This window comes from Python bivittatus, unplaced genomic scaffold (assembly GCF_059951505.1).
Source record: "Python bivittatus isolate LINGU-HERP-01145 unplaced genomic scaffold, Pbiv_v1 ctg000650_np1212, whole genome shotgun sequence".
NCBI lineage: Eukaryota > Metazoa > Chordata > Lepidosauria > Squamata > Pythonidae > Python > Python bivittatus.
In genome coordinates this window covers 140175-157011 of record NW_028277093.1, presented here as the reverse complement: position 1 = coordinate 157011, position 16837 = coordinate 140175, and the positions used below count along the sequence as shown (strand labels likewise).

At 62.2% G+C, this 16837-nt stretch overlaps 3 protein-coding genes across 4 annotated transcripts; all 3 read right to left on the bottom strand.

Moving 5' to 3' along the window:
- Positions 1–385: 385 nt before the first annotated feature.
- ZBTB22 (zinc finger and BTB domain containing 22) lies at positions 386–3067 on the bottom strand. The gene has a single exon (XM_088151421.1). The coding sequence runs from the start codon at positions 2842–2844 to the stop codon at positions 1264–1266; it is 1581 nt and encodes a 526-aa protein (XP_088007547.1). The 5' UTR covers positions 2845–3067; the 3' UTR covers positions 386–1263.
- A 150-nt stretch (positions 3068–3217) lies between these two features.
- Positions 3218–10890, bottom strand: DAXX (death domain associated protein). Of its 2 annotated transcripts, none has more exons than XM_088151351.1 (8): positions 10377–10890; positions 9898–10164; positions 6898–7657; positions 5386–5645; positions 4589–4766; positions 3843–4224; positions 3553–3754; positions 3218–3391 (listed from the first exon to the last, which is right to left on the bottom strand). In XM_088151351.1, the coding sequence occupies exons 1-8, from the start codon at positions 10503–10505 to the stop codon at positions 3332–3334; spliced, it is 2238 nt and encodes a 745-aa protein (XP_088007477.1). In that variant the 5' UTR covers positions 10506–10890; the 3' UTR covers positions 3218–3331. The 2 variants fall into 2 exon arrangements, with proteins under 2 accessions (XP_088007477.1, XP_088007478.1); XM_088151352.1 differs by having other exon boundaries at positions 9898–10160; positions 10377–10506.
- Positions 10891–11322: 432 nt separating this feature from the next.
- On the bottom strand, positions 11323–16700 carry KIFC1 (kinesin family member C1). Its single transcript, XM_088151386.1, has 16 exons — positions 16432–16700; positions 16239–16353; positions 15868–15924; positions 15721–15762; positions 15420–15633; positions 15141–15339; positions 13965–14111; positions 13760–13888; positions 13456–13572; positions 13193–13366; positions 12622–12789; positions 12265–12403; positions 11998–12137; positions 11712–11785; positions 11550–11625; positions 11323–11470 (listed from the first exon to the last, which is right to left on the bottom strand). Exons 1-16 carry the CDS (start codon positions 16558–16560, stop codon positions 11426–11428), a joined length of 1965 nt encoding a protein of 654 aa, XP_088007512.1. The 5' UTR covers positions 16561–16700; the 3' UTR covers positions 11323–11425.
- Between the last annotated feature and the right edge of the window lie 137 nt (positions 16701–16837).

The window sequence follows — 16837 nt, the reverse complement described above, 5'->3', positions numbered from 1 at the left end:
GCTGGCGGGACCCCCCAATTTCCAGGCCGATGCTGGCAGGGCAGGGGGGGCAAGCGATACAGGAGCTGCAGGCGGTGCCCTGTGAGCTGCAGGTGGGAAAGCTTGGGGAGAAGAAGACGGAGGGCGACACGGGGGCGCGTTCAGGTCCCTAAAGGGAAGCCTCTTCACGACCACGGGCACGAGGACCAGAATCAGTGGAGTTAAGCTGCAGTTCCCTGGATCAGCCTAAATTTAAAGCAGAACGTCACTGGGCTGACTGCTACCATGGGGCAAGGAGAGCCCGCCTGGCCTCCTCCCCACAGAGCTCACCTGCAGCAGGGGAGGGGGCTCCCCATCTCTCCTTGGCCCAAGCCACGGCCCCAGGGATGGTGCCAGCAAAGATCCAAACCAGGCGATAAACAGCAATAAATATTTATAGAGAATTTGTCGCTTTCATAAAAAAAAAAAAAAAAGGCCCCAACCAAATTGAAGGACAACATTTTTCATCTAAACAGAAGGAACAAACGGGCGGAGGAAGGGGCTTTTCCTGGCTCCCCACGTGGGGATGCCGGGGGGGCTCTTCCCCTGGCTGGGGCAGGAGAGCAGAGCCCAGCTGTTTCAGGAGGGAGGTCCAGAGGTGTGATTTCCCCCCAAAGCAGGGGGTTCTCTCCGGACACAGTCACCGTCCAGCTCTTGGACTCATCCAGCTGGTCAGAACTGCCCCCGCCATGAAAAATCTCCCCCCCACACCTCTCCCTGGGCAAAGCAGGGGCTCTTGCCAAAATGTCTGCACCCCCAAGACAGACATGCGCAGAGAGGGGAGAGGAGGAGGCTGCTACATCAACAGGACCCTCCCTCTGCAAATGGGTCAGAGGGTGGCATTTAGTGTTGGCTTCTTCCCAAGCGAGTCACCTCTCCCCTGAAATAGGATTTTAGGCAAGGGTTAGGGCTGCAAGAGAGGAAGGGCCTGGGGCTCTGCCCACCTGGCTCTGGGCCTGTCCAGGGTCTTAATGACACCCCTGCCGAGGCTTGGGCCCATTGCATGATGGGAAGACAGCCAGGCCAAGCAGCCGGGAGGATGAAGCTGTTCCTGGCTCCCCACCTTCTGCAAGGTGTCCCCTGCAGAAATCAGCTCGGGCAGGTCCCAGAGGGGAGTCGCAGGACTTGTCCAGGGAAAGGGGCCTGGCAGCCCACGGCAGCCAGCGAAGGGGAAGGACTTTGGCTCATCCGAGGGCCAGAAGGGTCTTCCTCGCAGGGAGGGCATCAGTTTCACAGCCCCCCTCCTCACATCTTGCTGCTCCCTGCGAAGCCCAGTTCACTGCGTGGCGACCTCCCAGTGGACCATTCAGCGTCGCCAGTGATCCGGGATGGCGATGCCTCCTTCTTGGCAACCCCGGAGACTGCAGAAGCGCCCGAGATGCTGCCGCTGCCACCTCCACCGAGGCGGTGGCGCCTCTCACAGTGGCCCTTGTGGCGCATGAAGCTGTCGCGCCACATGAACTTCTTGGCGCAGACGTCGCACTCGTAGGGCTTAAGGCCTGTGTGGGTCTTCATGTGCTCCGTCAGGTGGTGCTTCATTTTGAACTTCTTGTTGCAGACGGGGCAGTCGAAGGGACGCAGGTTGAGGTGCATGTTGACGTGCCGGTCGCGCATGCTCTTGTGCGAGAAGGCCTTCCCGCAGTGGCACATGAATATCTTGTTGCCGTCCCCGGAGCCAGCCGCCAGCTGCACGGCCCCGTGCTCCACGGGTGCCTGCGGGGGGAAGATCACAATCTGGTTGCCCTGCATGTCCATGGGCAGGAGGGGCCGCTGCGGGAAGGCACCGGGCAGGGGGGAGCCCTCCTCCAGGCCCTCGTAGGGCGAAGAGAAGTCCTCAGAGGACTCGCAGAAGTTCACCTGCTCCTCTAGCTTGGCGCCGCCGGGGTCGGTCAGGGTGCGCACGTCGCTGATGCTCAGGGCGGCCTCAGGGAGAGGGCCGGACGCCGACGCCTCCACGGGGTCCTCGTCCTCCTCGCAGGTGAGCACCAGGTCCTCCTGCGAGCGCTCCTTCTTGACGAAGACCCACTGCTTCTGGGGCACGATGCTGGGCCGCACGTACACCGGGCGGCGGCCCTCGCTGCTGCCGGGCTCCCCGCCGCCGTCGCTGGCGTCATCGTCTGTCTCCAGGATGAACTTGCTGCCGCCGGCGAAGGGGTCCGGGCCGCGGGAGGGGCCCTTCTCGGCCTGGAAGACGACCTCCTCGTCGTGCTCGTCCCGCTCGGCCGCCGAGCCGCCCCGGGGGCCGTACTTGGCTGGGTCGGGGCCCTCGCCCCCCGAGTCGCGGGGGCTGAAGTAGTTGCTGCTGCTGGGCGACTGGTTGTCGCTGGTGCGGCTGGAGTGGACGCGGGAGGAGGAGGCGGCGGCGGCGGCGGCGGCGGCGGAGGAGGAGGAGGAGGCCACGGCGGCGGCGGGGGGCGGCGGGCCCGGCGCGGCCGCGCGGCGCTCCTTGAGCAGCTCCGTGCACTTGTCCACGATGTGCCACATCTGCAGGACGCTGCCCACCGTCAGGAAGTTGACGATCTCGTCGCGGGCCATGCGCAGCCGGCCGGTGTAGGCCGAGCCCAGCACCATCTCGAAGGCCGTGGGGTCCATCACGCTGGGCAGCACCACCGAGGTCATGTTCTTCAGCAGCACCTGGTCGTGGAAGTAGGGCGAGGAGGCGGCCAGCACCGCCCGGTGGGCGCGGAAGACGCGCCCCTGCACGTGGATGGCGATGTCGCACAGCTTCCCCTCCACGCGCTGCTGGTTCAGGCTCTCCAGCAGCGCGCTCGTCACCTCGGGGAAGTCCACGTGCACCACCGCCAGGCCCGCGCCCGGCGCCTCCATGGTAGACTGCCCCGCGCGGGGAAGGCTCGGCGTCCCGCCGCTCCCTCGCCTCGCCGGGAACGGGCCTCGCGCCGGGCAGCCTCTTCCTTTGGGCGCCGCGGCTCCGGCCCGCCCCGCGGCGAGAGGATTAAAGGCGGCCGCCCCGCAGGCCTCGCCCGCCCCGGGCCGCGTCGCCTTTAAGGCCGGGTTTCTGCCCGCCGACCGCGCGCCGCGCCCTCTGCGCACGCGCGGCCCCGCCCCCGCTCGCCGGAAACGGGGAGAGAGGGAGGCGGGTACGAGCCGCGCAGCACGCGCAGAGGAGGGGCCGGCGGCGCCGCGCCCTCCCGCCAGAAGCCCCCGCCCCCCCCGCCGAGAAGAACGCACGCAGCCTCCGTACAGAAAAATAGTCATTTTTATTACTAATCCGCTCCCGGGTCTGAGTTGCGCAACTCCCCGCCCCCCTTCGGTTCCCGAAGAAAAAACAGCGCCGCCCGGCCGGCCGGCGGGGCTACTCCGAGTCGGACAGGACGATGATCTCCTCCGGGTCGCACTGGGTGGCCACGCTGGTCTGGGGAGGAAGAGCAGAGAGCGGTCAGCGGCCACAGAGCAAGGGGTCTCCGGGGTGGAGGCTGAAGGCGCTGCTCCCCCCGCAGCCCCCGGAAACCCGGGCGGGAAGGGGCCGGAGGAGGCCCCAGGACTTCTGGGTCCCACCTCCCCGCCAACACCCACCCTGCTGAGGAGCTCCTCCTGCTGCGGCTGCGGCTGCCGGGGTGGCGGAGGACTGCCCTGGGTGCTGGTGACCAGGCCCAGGCCGGGCGAGTCGGCGCGGGTGGAGTCTGCCAGGAGGGCCGGGCTCCGGGGGGGCAGCCAGCGTGGCCTCTCCTCCTCCCCCTCGGAGCCGGAGCTGGGCACCTCGATGCAACCGCCGCTGCTGCCGGGAAGAAAGCAGGGAGACGCAGCTCAGCAGCAGCCCTCCCCTCGGACCCCTTCCCCTCAGTCCGCCCACCGTGTCCCCTCACCTGTTGGAGACCGGGTGCTCCCCCCGCCAGTGGGCCCTCTTGCCGGGCGGCTGCCCGTTGAGCTCCCCGTTTTCCAGAGAGCGGCTGCGCTTGGGGGGCAGGGGGCCCTTGGGGACGGGGCAGGCGGGCTCCTGCTCCCCCTGAGGCGGTGGCGAGGGGGACAGGGGTGGCGTGTCCTCATCCTCCAGCGGCAAGGCTTCTTCAATCTCCAGGAGAAAGTGCTGGGAAGCGGAGTCACCGGACGGCGCGATGCTATCTTCCTCCTCGTCCTCGTCCTCGTCTTCTTCCTCCAACTCCTCTGCTGAGGAGTACAAGACCACCTCGGGCACCTCCAAGTCCATGTGCTGGTCGGCCTCTGCGTCCGTGGCAGAGGGGTCCTCATCTGTGCGAGGGGGTCAGCTGAGGTCAACTCCCTGGCAAGAGTGCTCTCCCCCCCCCCCCGTTCAGGAGCAGGTGGGGGAGCCAGAAAAGGGGCCAACAAAACAAGGGGGTGTGAATTATAGGGGGGGTCTAACAAAAGGACAGGTAGTGTGGAAAGAGGAGCGTTGCACAAGTGCTCACAGGCCAGCAGGAACCCTCCAAGGAACCGTGGGACAGGCAGGAGACACCCCCGGGCTATTACTGCACACTCACCCTGCGGAATTCACTGCCACAAGAACGAAGGTGTTTGGAGGGTAAGGCTTGAGTGTCTGCGAAAGAAGATGGGCCCCTGTGTGCCACCTTATCCACCCACCCACAAAGGGTACCTGGTTCAGGAGCTGCCACTGCCACCTCCTCTTCCTCTTCCTCTCCACCATCCAGGCAGTTGGCCAGTTCTGCTTCTATGTCAGACTCGGAGGAGTCTTCCTCCTCTTCTTCCTCCTCCTCCTCCTCTTCCTCCCACGATACCTTTTGTATACACATCTCCTCCAGGCCTGTGCTGTCCTAATGGAAAGGCGGTGGGCGGGGGGAGGTTTCCACTCGTCCCTTATTTCTCGGTGGCTTCAGAGCCTGACCCTTGGCCCAGCCCCACCGTTCTGGATCACGCAGGACCTGCGGCCAGAGGAGGCCCCCGGCACAGAACAGTGGACTTCGCCTTGCTAGGAAGGGGATTGTATCTCTGCCAGCCCTGTGAGGTGATCTGGATCAGGAAGCCAGCTTCGCAGGGAGACCTGGACTCTACTGAGATAGTTACAGAATCTTGCAAGCCTGATTGTGCCCCCCCCTGTGAGTCTGGGGAGAGCCAGCCTGATCCTCCTCTTAATAGGCTGGTTGTCTTTGCAGCCGTTTTGTGAGAGTGCCCCTAGCCCAAGAGGGCTGGGATACCGTGCCAGACCCAAGGCCCCTCCCTCCCTCCCTCTGCCCCGTGGCTTCCTATTTATTTGACTGAGTGCCCCAGCAGAGTGTCAGAGATGGGGTTGGTGAAAAGCCCACAAACAGGGAGCCCTCCGCGAGGCTCTGCTGCCCTGCAACTGCAAAGCCAACCCAAGCCAGCCAACCCTGGGGACGCCCCCAAAGGGGCTGGGGAGGATCCCATGGCACAGGGCTTTTGGGCCCCAATTACCTCTCTGGCAGCTGCCCCCGAGATGGATTCCTTGGGGGAGGCCGGCTCCCCCTCCACAGCTCCAGCAGCTCCGCCGGGGCCGGTGCACATCCCTCTGCCGTCCCGTCTGGGCCGCCTCCCCTCCTGCTGGCCCTCCTCCTCGCTCCTGTCCTGGAGCTGGACGAACCGCGAGATCACTTGCTCCAGCCGCTGCACTGCCAGCTCCTGGTTATGCTGCAGTCGCCGAGCCAGCTCTCCGTCCGCCAGCGCTGGGTCAGAGTCTGCCCGGGCAGGAGAAAGCCAGAGGCTGAGGGGAGTGCACCTGGCCCCCCTTGGCCGACGCGCTCCCACTCCCCTGACGGTGGGTGGGTGGTCAAAGGCCAGCTGCTGCAAGGCCCCCTGGGAAGACCCCTCTCCAGATTCTCTTGAGCCCAGGGGACGCTGGCCCGGTCCCCTGCTGCCCCACGTAGCGGAAGTTCTTCCCCCCCGCCCAGAGCGGGGGCCAGAAAGTTCGCCCTCCGCCTTCCTCGCAAACCATGCAGGCAGCCCTCAGAGAGGCTTGTGCCCGAGCAGCTCCCAGCAAAGGCAGGAAAGCTGGGCAGCGATGGTGGGGCTGGACAGACAAGCCCTTCCCCTGCCTGCTCCCTGCCTCAGGGCTAACGTTCATCCCGGCCTCACCCCACCCCCCTTTTCCTGAAAGCCAAGGAACTTTGGTGGGGCACAGCTGGGAACCTCCTCCCCACTTTTATGGGAATAGCTGGAAAGCCCCACCCAGAATTCTTTCCAGAAGCACCCAGGGGATCCGCAGCCCCAACCCTCCCTCTCCTGCAGGGCAGTGGCAGCCCACCTTTCCTCCTGGCCAGCCAAAAGCGTTCCAGCTCGCTCGTCTGTGTTACAAGCTACAGAACAAGCTGCAGCAGAGCAGCTTCGAGTGGGGAGAGAGGAAGCAGCAGGAGAAACACAGGCACTGAGAAATATCCCCCAGCCCCGGAGAATGACCAAGATGGGGCAAGAATGGTTTAAGTGATGGGGGGGGGCGGGTTTGCAGGCTCCCTGGTCCCAAGCTCTGTGGGGCGGGGATCCACGTGCCTGGGACTGAAAGGACAGCCAAGGACAGCATGCCCACCTCCGTGCAAAGGCTGAGCTTGGCCACTCTTCCCCTGAATGTGCCTGACGCGCAAATCCAACCCCTTTGCCTAGTCTTGGGTTCAACAGAGCAGGTGGGCCTGGAAAACAGGTTTATGCAGGACCCAGATTAGCATCCAGTGGGAGTCTAGTCTGCTTCCTTCCTGATAGCCAGTAGAAGAGGAGCGGTCTGTTAATCGTTTGGGTCCCCAAACTGGTGGCAACTAGAGGTGGCCTTAAGCAAGACTCGATTTGTGTTGTAAGGCACCAAAATTGGCCTTCCTGGTTGAATTTGGGGATGACAATAGGGTTATTTCGAGCCAGCACCTCCCCTTTGTGGAGCCAGGGGCCACTGAAGAGCTGCTGCCTTGGGCCCTGGGCGACCATTCCACCCCCCTCAGCACTCACTAGGCCGATACTGATCGGTGAGGTGGCTGCCAAAGTTATAGATCAGGTCGCGGCGACGCCGGTCCTGCAGACAGGCACCCACATCGCGGAAGGCGTCGGTTGCCATGATTTCCATCTGGCGCTTGGGCAGGCCCAGGCTGTGACGGGCACTGGCCTTTTGCACCACCTTGAGGATGTCGGCGAAGTTTGGGAAGGCCTCTGGCCGGTTGATGAGCCGCTCAATGCGGCGGTTGACCTCAGGGTAGCGCGTCCCACGGTAGGGGATGTGCTGCTCGATGACCCGGCCCGTCAGGCTGTTGCAGCCCTTCAGCTGACAGAGGAGCTTGAAGACACGCATCAGGCGCCGCTTGAGGCGGCTCTCCTGCAGGTAGGCGGAGTCCCTGCTGTCCAGCTCCGCCAAGTCCAGCTCCTGCTCCTGCAGCCGCCGGATCTCATCTGCGTAAACCCGCAGCAGGTTCTCCAGGTGGCGGATCTGCCGCTTGGAGCCCACGCGGGGCTTGGCGGGCTCAGGTGGCGTCTCAGAGACAGGAGCGGCCACGTCCCTTTTCTTCTGAGAGTGGGCCCGGAAGGTGGTACACAATTCGTTAATGTAGACGTAGATTTTGGTTCTCCTGGCTTGCACCCGCGTCAGGCAGTGGCTCAGGACATTGCGGAACTCCACAGAGGCCAGGTACTCCGGGTTGGTCTTCTGGTGCCGGCCAGACAGGTAGGAGATGACCTCAGGGTGATCCCCGGTGTGCTTGGAGCAGAAGGCCACGAACTGCAAGGGGAAGGGAGGACAGGAGGAGCATTGCCTGAGGAACATGCAGGACGGGCAGCTTGACCTGTCTACAACTTCCCCCGGGGAAGAAAGTGGGAGCTGAAGGAAGACACCCAGGTTGTTGAGCTGGAAGGTGACATCCCCACAGAAATCTATGGGCGAGTCCCACAGTCCCTAAACTCTGGGAGGAGAATCTTTCACAGAGGTGGACTGATGTCCACAAAAGCCTCTGGCCCCTTCGTAGGGAAGGTCAACCTGCAGTTGAAGAGAGGCCAAGTCAAAATCTAACAAGGAGAAATTTGGAGGAATCCAATAGAAGAGAATCTCTGTAGCTCGGGGTTGAACTGTGGAGTCTTTGGTGCTCTCTGAGCGTGGTGGTTTGATTGCAGATGTTTTGTTACCTGACTAGCTAACCCTACTTATATACAGCAGCTTGCCCTGCCAGTGTTGGTGGGGGTGCGGTTTTCTCCTTGGATACCCACCCAACTTTATCAAGAAAGTGCCTGACCACTCAACCCACTACAGCACAACCAACCCAAGCTACAAAAAATATAACACGTCCATACATCAGAAACTTCTCAGAAACAGCCAACAGACTATTATAACCGCAGGGCATCTCAGCAGCACACAAACCAACTGAAGCCCTCCAAGGCATCTTAAGCAAACCAAAAGACCCAGTAGCCCAAGAAGAAAAAACAGGAGTCATCTCCAACATACAGTGCAAGGACCGTAATGGCCACTACATAGGACACAGGCAGAAGGCTGACAGAGCACATCCATGAGCACCAACCAGCAGTCACGTTTCTTCTGACACGATGAAAACTCCTTAATCTCACCACACGTGGACAGACTCAACCATATTTTCAACTGGGAAACTGTCAGCATCTTAGACCAAGCTAAATCCAAAAACCTGAGAGAATTCCTGGAAGCTTGGTATTCAGACAAGTCAGCCATCAACAGGCACATAGAGATAAACAACATTTACACACCTAAAAACCTAAGAAAGCTCAAAAAGACCAGAACACGTCCTCTCCAGCAGCCAACACCCAGATAAGCAGGGATTAACACCAGACAAACAATCAGGCAGAAAACAATACCCCAATCAAAGAATTATCAAGGAGAAAACTGCACCCCCACTAACACTGGCAGGACAAGCTGCTGTATATAAACGGGGCAAAGCCCACACTCCCTCGCACTGATGATGTTACCTCGTCAGGTAATGAACCGTCTGCAAACAAACCACCAAGCTCAGAGAGCACCAAGGACTCCAAAATGAGAAGAGGAATAAAGCTCAGCAGGCAAAAACAGAAAAGGCGGTGTGCATCTTAAGATGAACGGGGACCAGGACAGTGTAATTTTGGCCATGGAGAAAACCATACCAAGCCTTGGTCTCCCTGGGATCCTGGGAAATAGGGAAAAAACAGGATGGAGCCTTTGAGATCTGTTCCCAAGGATCTGCCTTGGGTCAGTGGCAGCTTTCCCTTGCATCCTGTGAAAAGGGCAAACTTCCTGACCGCAAGATCTGTGCAGCAGTCTACCTGTGGAGGTTGTGGGGCCCGCACCTCTCAGGGATGGTGCTACTGGTTCTCCCGTATGTTGCAGGAAGTTGGACTAAATAATCCTTGAGGTCCCCTCAGAATTCCAGGGATCTACAGGAGCACTTATGACAAGTCCCCAAATTGCAAAGGGACTCACTGGCCACTAAACTTGCCCTGCCCTGCATGAAGCTTCATTAGCGTTTCCTGTGGCCTGAATGCATCATGTTGTTTGCTTTCCCCAGTCTCAGTCAACAAAACCCGCAGAAGAGGCCGATGTCTCAGGACCACAGGTCCAATCCTGCACGGGTACTAACTGCTTGAGCCCCTGAGGAAAGCTGAGGTGAGCAGGGAAGTTAAGTGAGCTCCAGGGAAGGACACGGAGGTTGTGTCTCCTCCTCAGCGGAATGCATTTCGCTCCCTTATATTTCATTATTCCACGGGATGCTTTTCACCCTTATTAGATGCTCAGACCCACTTGTATAAATGGATTCAATCAAGCTGGTGGGCGGAAATTACAGGAGCTTCTTGGTCTGAATTTCGAAACCAGCAAGGCGCCCCAGCAGCCTCCCGCGGTGGTAGGTCAGGGAAACACCCCGGCCGCCCGAGGGCAGGCGGGGACCACGCCGCTCTTCCTGCCCGCAGCCCGAGCGAGCGGGGACCCCGTCTCCCCCGCGGCCCTGCCCGAAGCCCCGCCGCGCTCACCTCCTCAAAGAGCCGCTCGTTCTCCGCGCGGAGGCCGGCGGGGCCCTTCTGGCCCGGGCTGCCATTGAGGGGTCGGGGGGGGGCGCTGGGGCCGGGGGACCTCTCCTCCCCCTCCCCCTCCCCCTCCCCCTGCGCGACGGGCGGCGGCGGCGACGGGGCGCTGTCTTCTTCGTCCAGGACGATGATGCAGTCGCCGGCGCGGGGCGAGGAACTCATGGCTGGCCGGGCAGGAGGGCGGCGGGCATCGCCAGCGGGGGCGTGGCCTGGCTGCGGGAGAGAAGCACCGGGGGGCTGAGCCGGGGGAGGCAAGGGGTCTCCGGCCGAGAGCCGAGGGGGACCCCCCTGCACCCGGGAAGGGGAAGGGGCGGAGAGGCCGCTCCGCGAGGGGGCTCGGGCCTCCACTCCGCCGGGGGCGGGCCGGGAGGAGCTGGGGAGGCCCCGCGCCAGTCTGCCCTCGGGAGCGAGCGGGGCGTCCTCACCGGCGGCGGCCGGCCCTTCTGCTCCTCCGTAGCTGCTTTAAGTTTCGATTCCGTTCGCTTCGGCTCGGACTCCCGTCCTCCCTCTGCGGCCACTGCGCAGGACCGGAAGCGGAGGCTCCGTGCCGCCATATTACTGTACGGACTAGGGGGACGGCAACGGCGGCCCTGCGCTTCTTCTCCGGCAGCAACGTAGGCCCCTCCCTGCCGAGGAGCGCCCGCGCCAGTAGGAAGGTGAGCCCCTTCATCCCCCTCGATCCCCACAGCGATTGGGCGTCGCCATCTTCCCGTACGCGAGAAACACTCTCCGGCGACTTCCGGCACGTGACTGGCCGGCACCCGAAGTGGTTCGGAGGCCACGCCCCTCAAGGCCGAACTCTTCTCGCGCTGTGGCTGGGCTGCACTCCACGGTGTGGTGAGTTCTGTCCCTTCACAGTCGGTAGACTTCACACGCGCGGGATCGGGAGGGAGGGGGTGGAGACGGCCTCCCCAAGTTTTCGCCTGCCCCGTGCCCGTCAACGGGCGGCCAACCACTGCGCATGCGCTTCCTCTCCCGCCGGCCTGCGCGAGCCGCAGAGAGAAGGAAAAGAAGCGCGCGGGCGCCGAGCGCACTTCCGGGTTTCCTGCGGCCCCTTCTGGGTCGCCCCGGGCGGGCGGCGGCCCTCCAAAGGCATCGTCCCCCGGGAACGCCGCTGCCGAGTAGTGGCATGCGGGGAGGACGTTGGGAGACGGTGGCGAAGAGACGCTGCGAGCGATCGGCCAGAGAAGAGGCAGCGCGGTCTGCAGCTGGCAGAGGGTGTGGGTGGAGGGACCGCAGCCCCCCCCCCCCGAGTTTCTCGGGCTGTAAATGAGACAGCGGGGGAATTGCGCTTGCAGGCTTGCAAGAAGGTGCTGCTCCTTTGGGGGGCCTAGAGCAGAACCCCAGCAAAGAAAGGGCTTGGCAGGACATTTTGCCCGTTTTTATTCAGAAAGTTTGATACACGCACTAATCGAAAAGCATTAAAAAGGTTAAAAAAAATGAAACCCAAGTGTTGAGGGTTTTGGGGCCACGCTCATTTCCGGTTGCTGGAGGCTGTGCCAATGACGCACTCGTTGACCTGCAAGGTAAGGGAGGGGTTCAGCCACCTTGCCCCTCAGCCTGGTTCCCCTCCCGACCAGCCCCCGGGGGCCACTTACTTTTCTAGCAAAGCGGAGAGAGTTCAGGGACTCGGCAAAGTTCTCCTCCAGCGGAGAGATGTTCACGAACATAAGCCTGAGGGAAAAGTGCAAAGCGGGCCCTGAGTGGGGGTGCTCCCAAGGGCAGTGCCCTCTCACCTGCTTCCACCCCTAGCCACTCACATTTTGGAGCTGCCACCCAGCGAGTTCTGGAGGAGATACGTCAGCTTGCTGTTGCGGTAAGGGACGTGGGCCTCCTGCAAAAGGGGACAGGCGGGATGTTTCTGGCCCCAGGCAGGGAAGAAAGAAGCCCCGAGGTTGGGATCAACCAGCAGCAGGGCAGATTTCCCAAGGCAGCTCCCTGGGTGGTGGTATTCTCCAGGGAGGGGAAAGAGGAGCCCTCTGGACTCCCAGCTGCTTTCTCACAACCTGCCCCCAGCCAGCCAGGGGGTGGAAGGGCTCCAGCTACCTTGTTGCTGAGGGCCATGATGACCAGGCCCAGGCTGGAGAGGCTGGTGTTGATCGCCTGGGTCTCCTTCAGCCGCTCCCCCTTGGAGAGAGACTTGTCCAGGCGCTCACTGCCCGCCAAGTCCACCAAGCTCAGCACAGCTGCAGGCCCAAGGAGAAGAACAAGAGCAAGTCAGGGCCCTTCTGAACTAGGGGCTGTTCAAGAATCAGCAGCCCCAGGCCTGGAGAGCGCTGGACCACTCTGTCTCCCGCCACAGCGGCCACTCACAGGAGGTGTGCAACTCCTGCTTGGCATTCCTGCCCTCGATACGGAGCTGGAAGAGGCTGTGGCTGCGGGAGGAGCGCTCGTTGAGGTTGGTCTTGGCCACTGAGCGGTGGGTTTTGGCCGTCATCAGCAGCTTCAGAACCTAGAAAGGGCAGGGAAAGGTGGGCGTCGGCAGAGTGTGGGAGCCAGCAAGAGAGGCTGCAGGGCCAGGCCCCAGAAGTAATGGGTATGTGGGGGAGCCATGGGGAGAGAAGAGGAAGCTGGGTGAGAGCCCCAGGGCCTGGCTGATTGGATGCTCACGTCTTCCAGAGTAAAAGATGCCAGAAGCCCCTCTGGCAACATGCAGGTCTAGCGTAGTACCTCCTGCTCAGAAGAGACAGGGACGTAGCAGAGGTTGGGGACGTGGAGCTCCTCTGTGAACTGGCTCACTCTCCGGATCTCCAGCTCGCCATTCTGCTCTGGCCGCAGCACCAAGAGGTCCCGCAGTGTCTCATTGTAGATCTCTAGGAAGTTGGCTGTGAATTGGTACTGACAGGAGAGACGGCAGGATACTCAGGCCCTCCCAGGATACGGGGCAGCAGGCCAGTTTCAGAAAGCCAGAGGGAGGGTGTAGCCCCCCGTCAGCCCTGGAAATGGCAGGAAATGGGGGCTCAGCCCAGGCCCAGAAAACATGAGGTTTATGTCTGATTTTGCTGCCCAGTATGACTGGGATGCCTGCAAGGAGCTCCTCCAGACTTTTCTCCCCCTTCCGCCCTACAGAACCAATATTATGTTTCTCCAGGCAGTTTGAATGCCTCTGAAGAACAGACAAGGGACCCCAAACCCCTCGGGTCTGCACAGTCCCAGAAGTCAAATTGCACTAGGCCATTTACAAGGGACCCTTGTAACTCAAGTTTCTCTGGGCACAGAGGGACCAGCTGCCCCCACTCACCTTCCATCCCTTGGCCTCCATCCCGCGGGAAGTTGTAAAGACCTGTTGCACAGCCCGAGGAATCATGCCTGCTGTCTCAGGGCCCATGTCATCTGGGCCCTCCATTGTGTATGTCTTCCCGCTACCCGTCTGCCCGTAGGCGAAAATGCAGACATGATATCCATCCAAGGCCGACTGGCAGGAGAAGAGAACATCAAGGGTGAATGCCTTGCCAAAGCAGGGTCACCCCCCGCCATCCACCAGGTGTGCCTCTGCCCCCCTACCTGAACAAGCAGGGAAATTTCCTCAAATACGCTCTCCTGAGAGCTGGACGGTGGAAACACCCGGTCAAAATTGAACTCATACGTGATGTCCTCCTTGCGCTCACGGCCAACATGGGACTGCAGGGAGAAGCCACGAGGGTCAGGCTGATCCACCCCAGCCCAGAACAGACACTGGCTCCCCCGCTTGGCAGAGCGTTGCTTGAGGAGCTTGGCTAGTCACCTGCCTCGCTGGCCCCATTCCGCCAATGTGGCAATAGGGCTCTCCCCCCTCCGCCCACTAGGCCTGGGGGTGAGGCAGACCTACCTCCTCCACCTTGGAGAGCACAAGGCTCCTGTTGTCGTCAGCTGGGAAGCGCAAGTGGCTGATCGCCTTCTGAGCCTGCCTCTCACAGGCTAGCAAGGGGCGCACCCGGCAGAAGACACGGATGTTCCCCTGGAAAGCCAAAGCAAGACAGGTCAGCCCCTTGTGGCAGTGGCAGGGGCCCCCTTCCCACAGGCTCCTTCCTTACCTTCAGCTCCTGCACCGCATTGTGCAGGAAGCGGCGCTCCATCTCTGACTCGTGCAGCCTCTGCTCCAGCTCTGTCGCCTGGGCCCTCAGGGTCTCGTTCTGCCGCCTCTGCCCAGCCAGGCTCTGCTCAGCCAGCAGCAGCTCTCCCTGTGGGGCAAGGAAGGATGGGTGGGCGGAGCCCTCGTCTCCCTCCCCACCCTGGACTCCGAAAGAGGGAGGTTTGGCTGGCATGGGACATCCCAGGAGCCTTCCTGCTAGGGGCTTCGATTTATGCTGCAGGGTTATCCTGCCTGCTTTGCAAGGCTGTTCTGAACATTCACCTTGGGGAGGTCCTTTCTGCCTGGCCCGGCCTTGGCTGAGCAGAAAAAGAGCCAGCTGCGCGACAGATGCTATCCAGCATGGAGAAAAAGCAAGAAGAGCAGGGCAGTGAGGGGCCACAAGGCTCTAGCTTCAAGTCTGGATCTGTGGCAACCAGCCTGCTTCTGCCCTCCTCTCTGCCACCCCCCTGGACCAGTCTCAGCCTGTTATTAGTGTTACAAAATGTCTGAAATAAGCAACCTGAGAAGGCCAGAGGGGGCAGAAACAGCAAACAGCACAAATCTAAGGAAGGTGGGCTCAGATGTGTGAAGCCAGACCAGCCTGGAAACTGAAAATGATGCATGCAGAAAGGCTCCCTTCACCCAGTAAAGGCAGCAACGGCCAACGAGGCTCACTGGGGGTGGAAGGACTGAGGGCCAGACAGGAAGCCAATCAGGGAAAGACCACCACAGCTGCAGCTCCTTCCGCCCACCCTCGATCAGCGGCTAGGGAAGGCTTCAGCGAGTCCGTGCGCATGAAAGTGCTTGAGCAAAACTTGGTTGCGTTGCATTCATTAAAGCTAGAAGGACTAACAAGCAAATTGGTGTGGATTACTTGTTTGTCCACGATCCCCTGGAGGTTATTATCTCACTGAAAGGCCCGGGAGCGTGTTCCCCATGTAAACTCCTGACCACTGACCAAGGGTCCCTCTCCCATGATCTCGAGATGCCCATTCCTGGCTGTGCGTGAGGTGTGCCGTGCAGCAAGCGGAGAGAGCTGCTCCTGCGTGCTTCAGTGGGCGGTGAATGGAAGCCTGTTGACAGCAAGGGAGATACAGCGAGCCGTGGCCCGCCCGGAAGGCCCAGCCCATCCACTCACCTCTCTGGCCCTCAGCTGGACGGCCAGCTCCCGGCTGCCCTCCGTGACCTCCTGGTTGAGCACCTCCAGCTCCTCAATCCTCTGGGCTTGGCTCCGGAGTGTTTCTTCCAGCTGCTGCTCCTTCTCCAGAAGCTGTGACACTTTCTGGGTGCTCTCCTCAGCCTGGCCTTGGCAGACCCGCAGTTCCGAAGCCAACAGACTGCAGAAGGCCATTGGGAGGGTTAAGACCAGCAGCTGGCCCCCAGGGGTCCCGCTGCTACATTCAGCTGCTCTCCTCACCTGGCCTGGCCAGTCAGCTCCCTGTTCTGAGCGTTTGCTTCCTTCAGCTCCTGCTGCAGCCCTCCCAGCTGGCTCTTCAGGGTCTCGTTCTCCCCCGCCAGCCCCTGGACCCTCTCCTTGTAGGCGCCCACCTTTGCACGGAGGTCGCTGATCTGTCCCTTCAGGTCCCAGGGGGTTCGCTTCTCCCTTCCGCCTACAGTGGCAGCAGGAGGGGCTGCGGGGGAGAAAACAGGCCTGAAGAGCAGCAGGGGAGGTTTAAAAGGCTCCCACCCACCCACGGGCCGGCAGTTCAGGGCCCTACCTGGCTTGGGAGGTGCCGCAGGAGCTGGCCGACAGATCGGCCCTAGAAGGGAGAAGAAAGAGAAAAAAAAACAATAGAGAGAGCAACTCAGGAGGGCAACTTTTTTGCTGCCCCGCCAGCGCAGCCCAGGTACTGCTAACTGCCTACCCATGGAAGAAGCTCCTGGGACAGCTATGGTGGCCCGGGCCGAGGATCGACGTCGTCCTACAGAGAAAATGCAGTGAAGGTCGCCAGCCGCTCTCCAGTAAGGCTGCTGCGCGGGCGACGCGCGTGATTTCTGGGTGCGGGCAAGGCCAGCGGCAGCTCCGGCGGCACCATTTTGCCAGCGGGCTCCGAAGGCCACCGAAGCCCCCAACCGGAACCGCCACCGGCTCCCCAGCAGCTCCGCGGCGTCGGAACCGGAGACTCCGGCCGCCGCGTTCTGACGACGGATCTTGAGGAAAAGGCAGCAAAGCGAAAGCAGAAGGCGTCGATCGCAGGGGCCGCGGGGCCACCCAGGCGCCGGAAGGGCTTCTTACCGGAGGCGCGGAGGAGGCCGCGAGGCGCCGCGGGGGCCGCTCGGGGCCGGGGGCCGCCCGCCGCCAGGGACGTCGCGCTCTTCGCGCCGGGAGCCGGGCCGGCTCGCGCCCGTTTCTGCAGGGACGACATGGAGGGGCGGCTCAGGACGCGCGGCGACCCCTCGCCCCCCACCCCGCGCGGCCCGACGCTCACCTGGGGCTCCGCCGGGGGCGCGTTCTCGTCCGCGGCCGCGCGCTTCCCCCGCGGCCCGGGCCGGGGTAGCCGGGAGTCGCCGGGGGCCGCGGGTGCGCCGAGCGGCCGCCGGGAAGCCGCGCCGTCCATCGCCCGCGCCTCGGGTGTCACTGTCGCATCCTGCGCGGGCGCGCCCAACGGAACACTTTGCACACGCTCAGAGGAGGGCGGCGGCAGCAGCAGCGAGGCCGCCTTCAGCTCTCGCTCCCCTCAACGTCTGGGAAATTCAAACAAGCTCCCGTCGGGCCCCGCGCACCACAGCCAATGGGAGTCCGGCGGAGCGCACGCCCCGCCCCGGCCGGCGACCAATCGCTGTTGGATCCCGCTTTTCCTGGGTGGGCCCTGTCGAGCCCGGAGGCTCACGCGC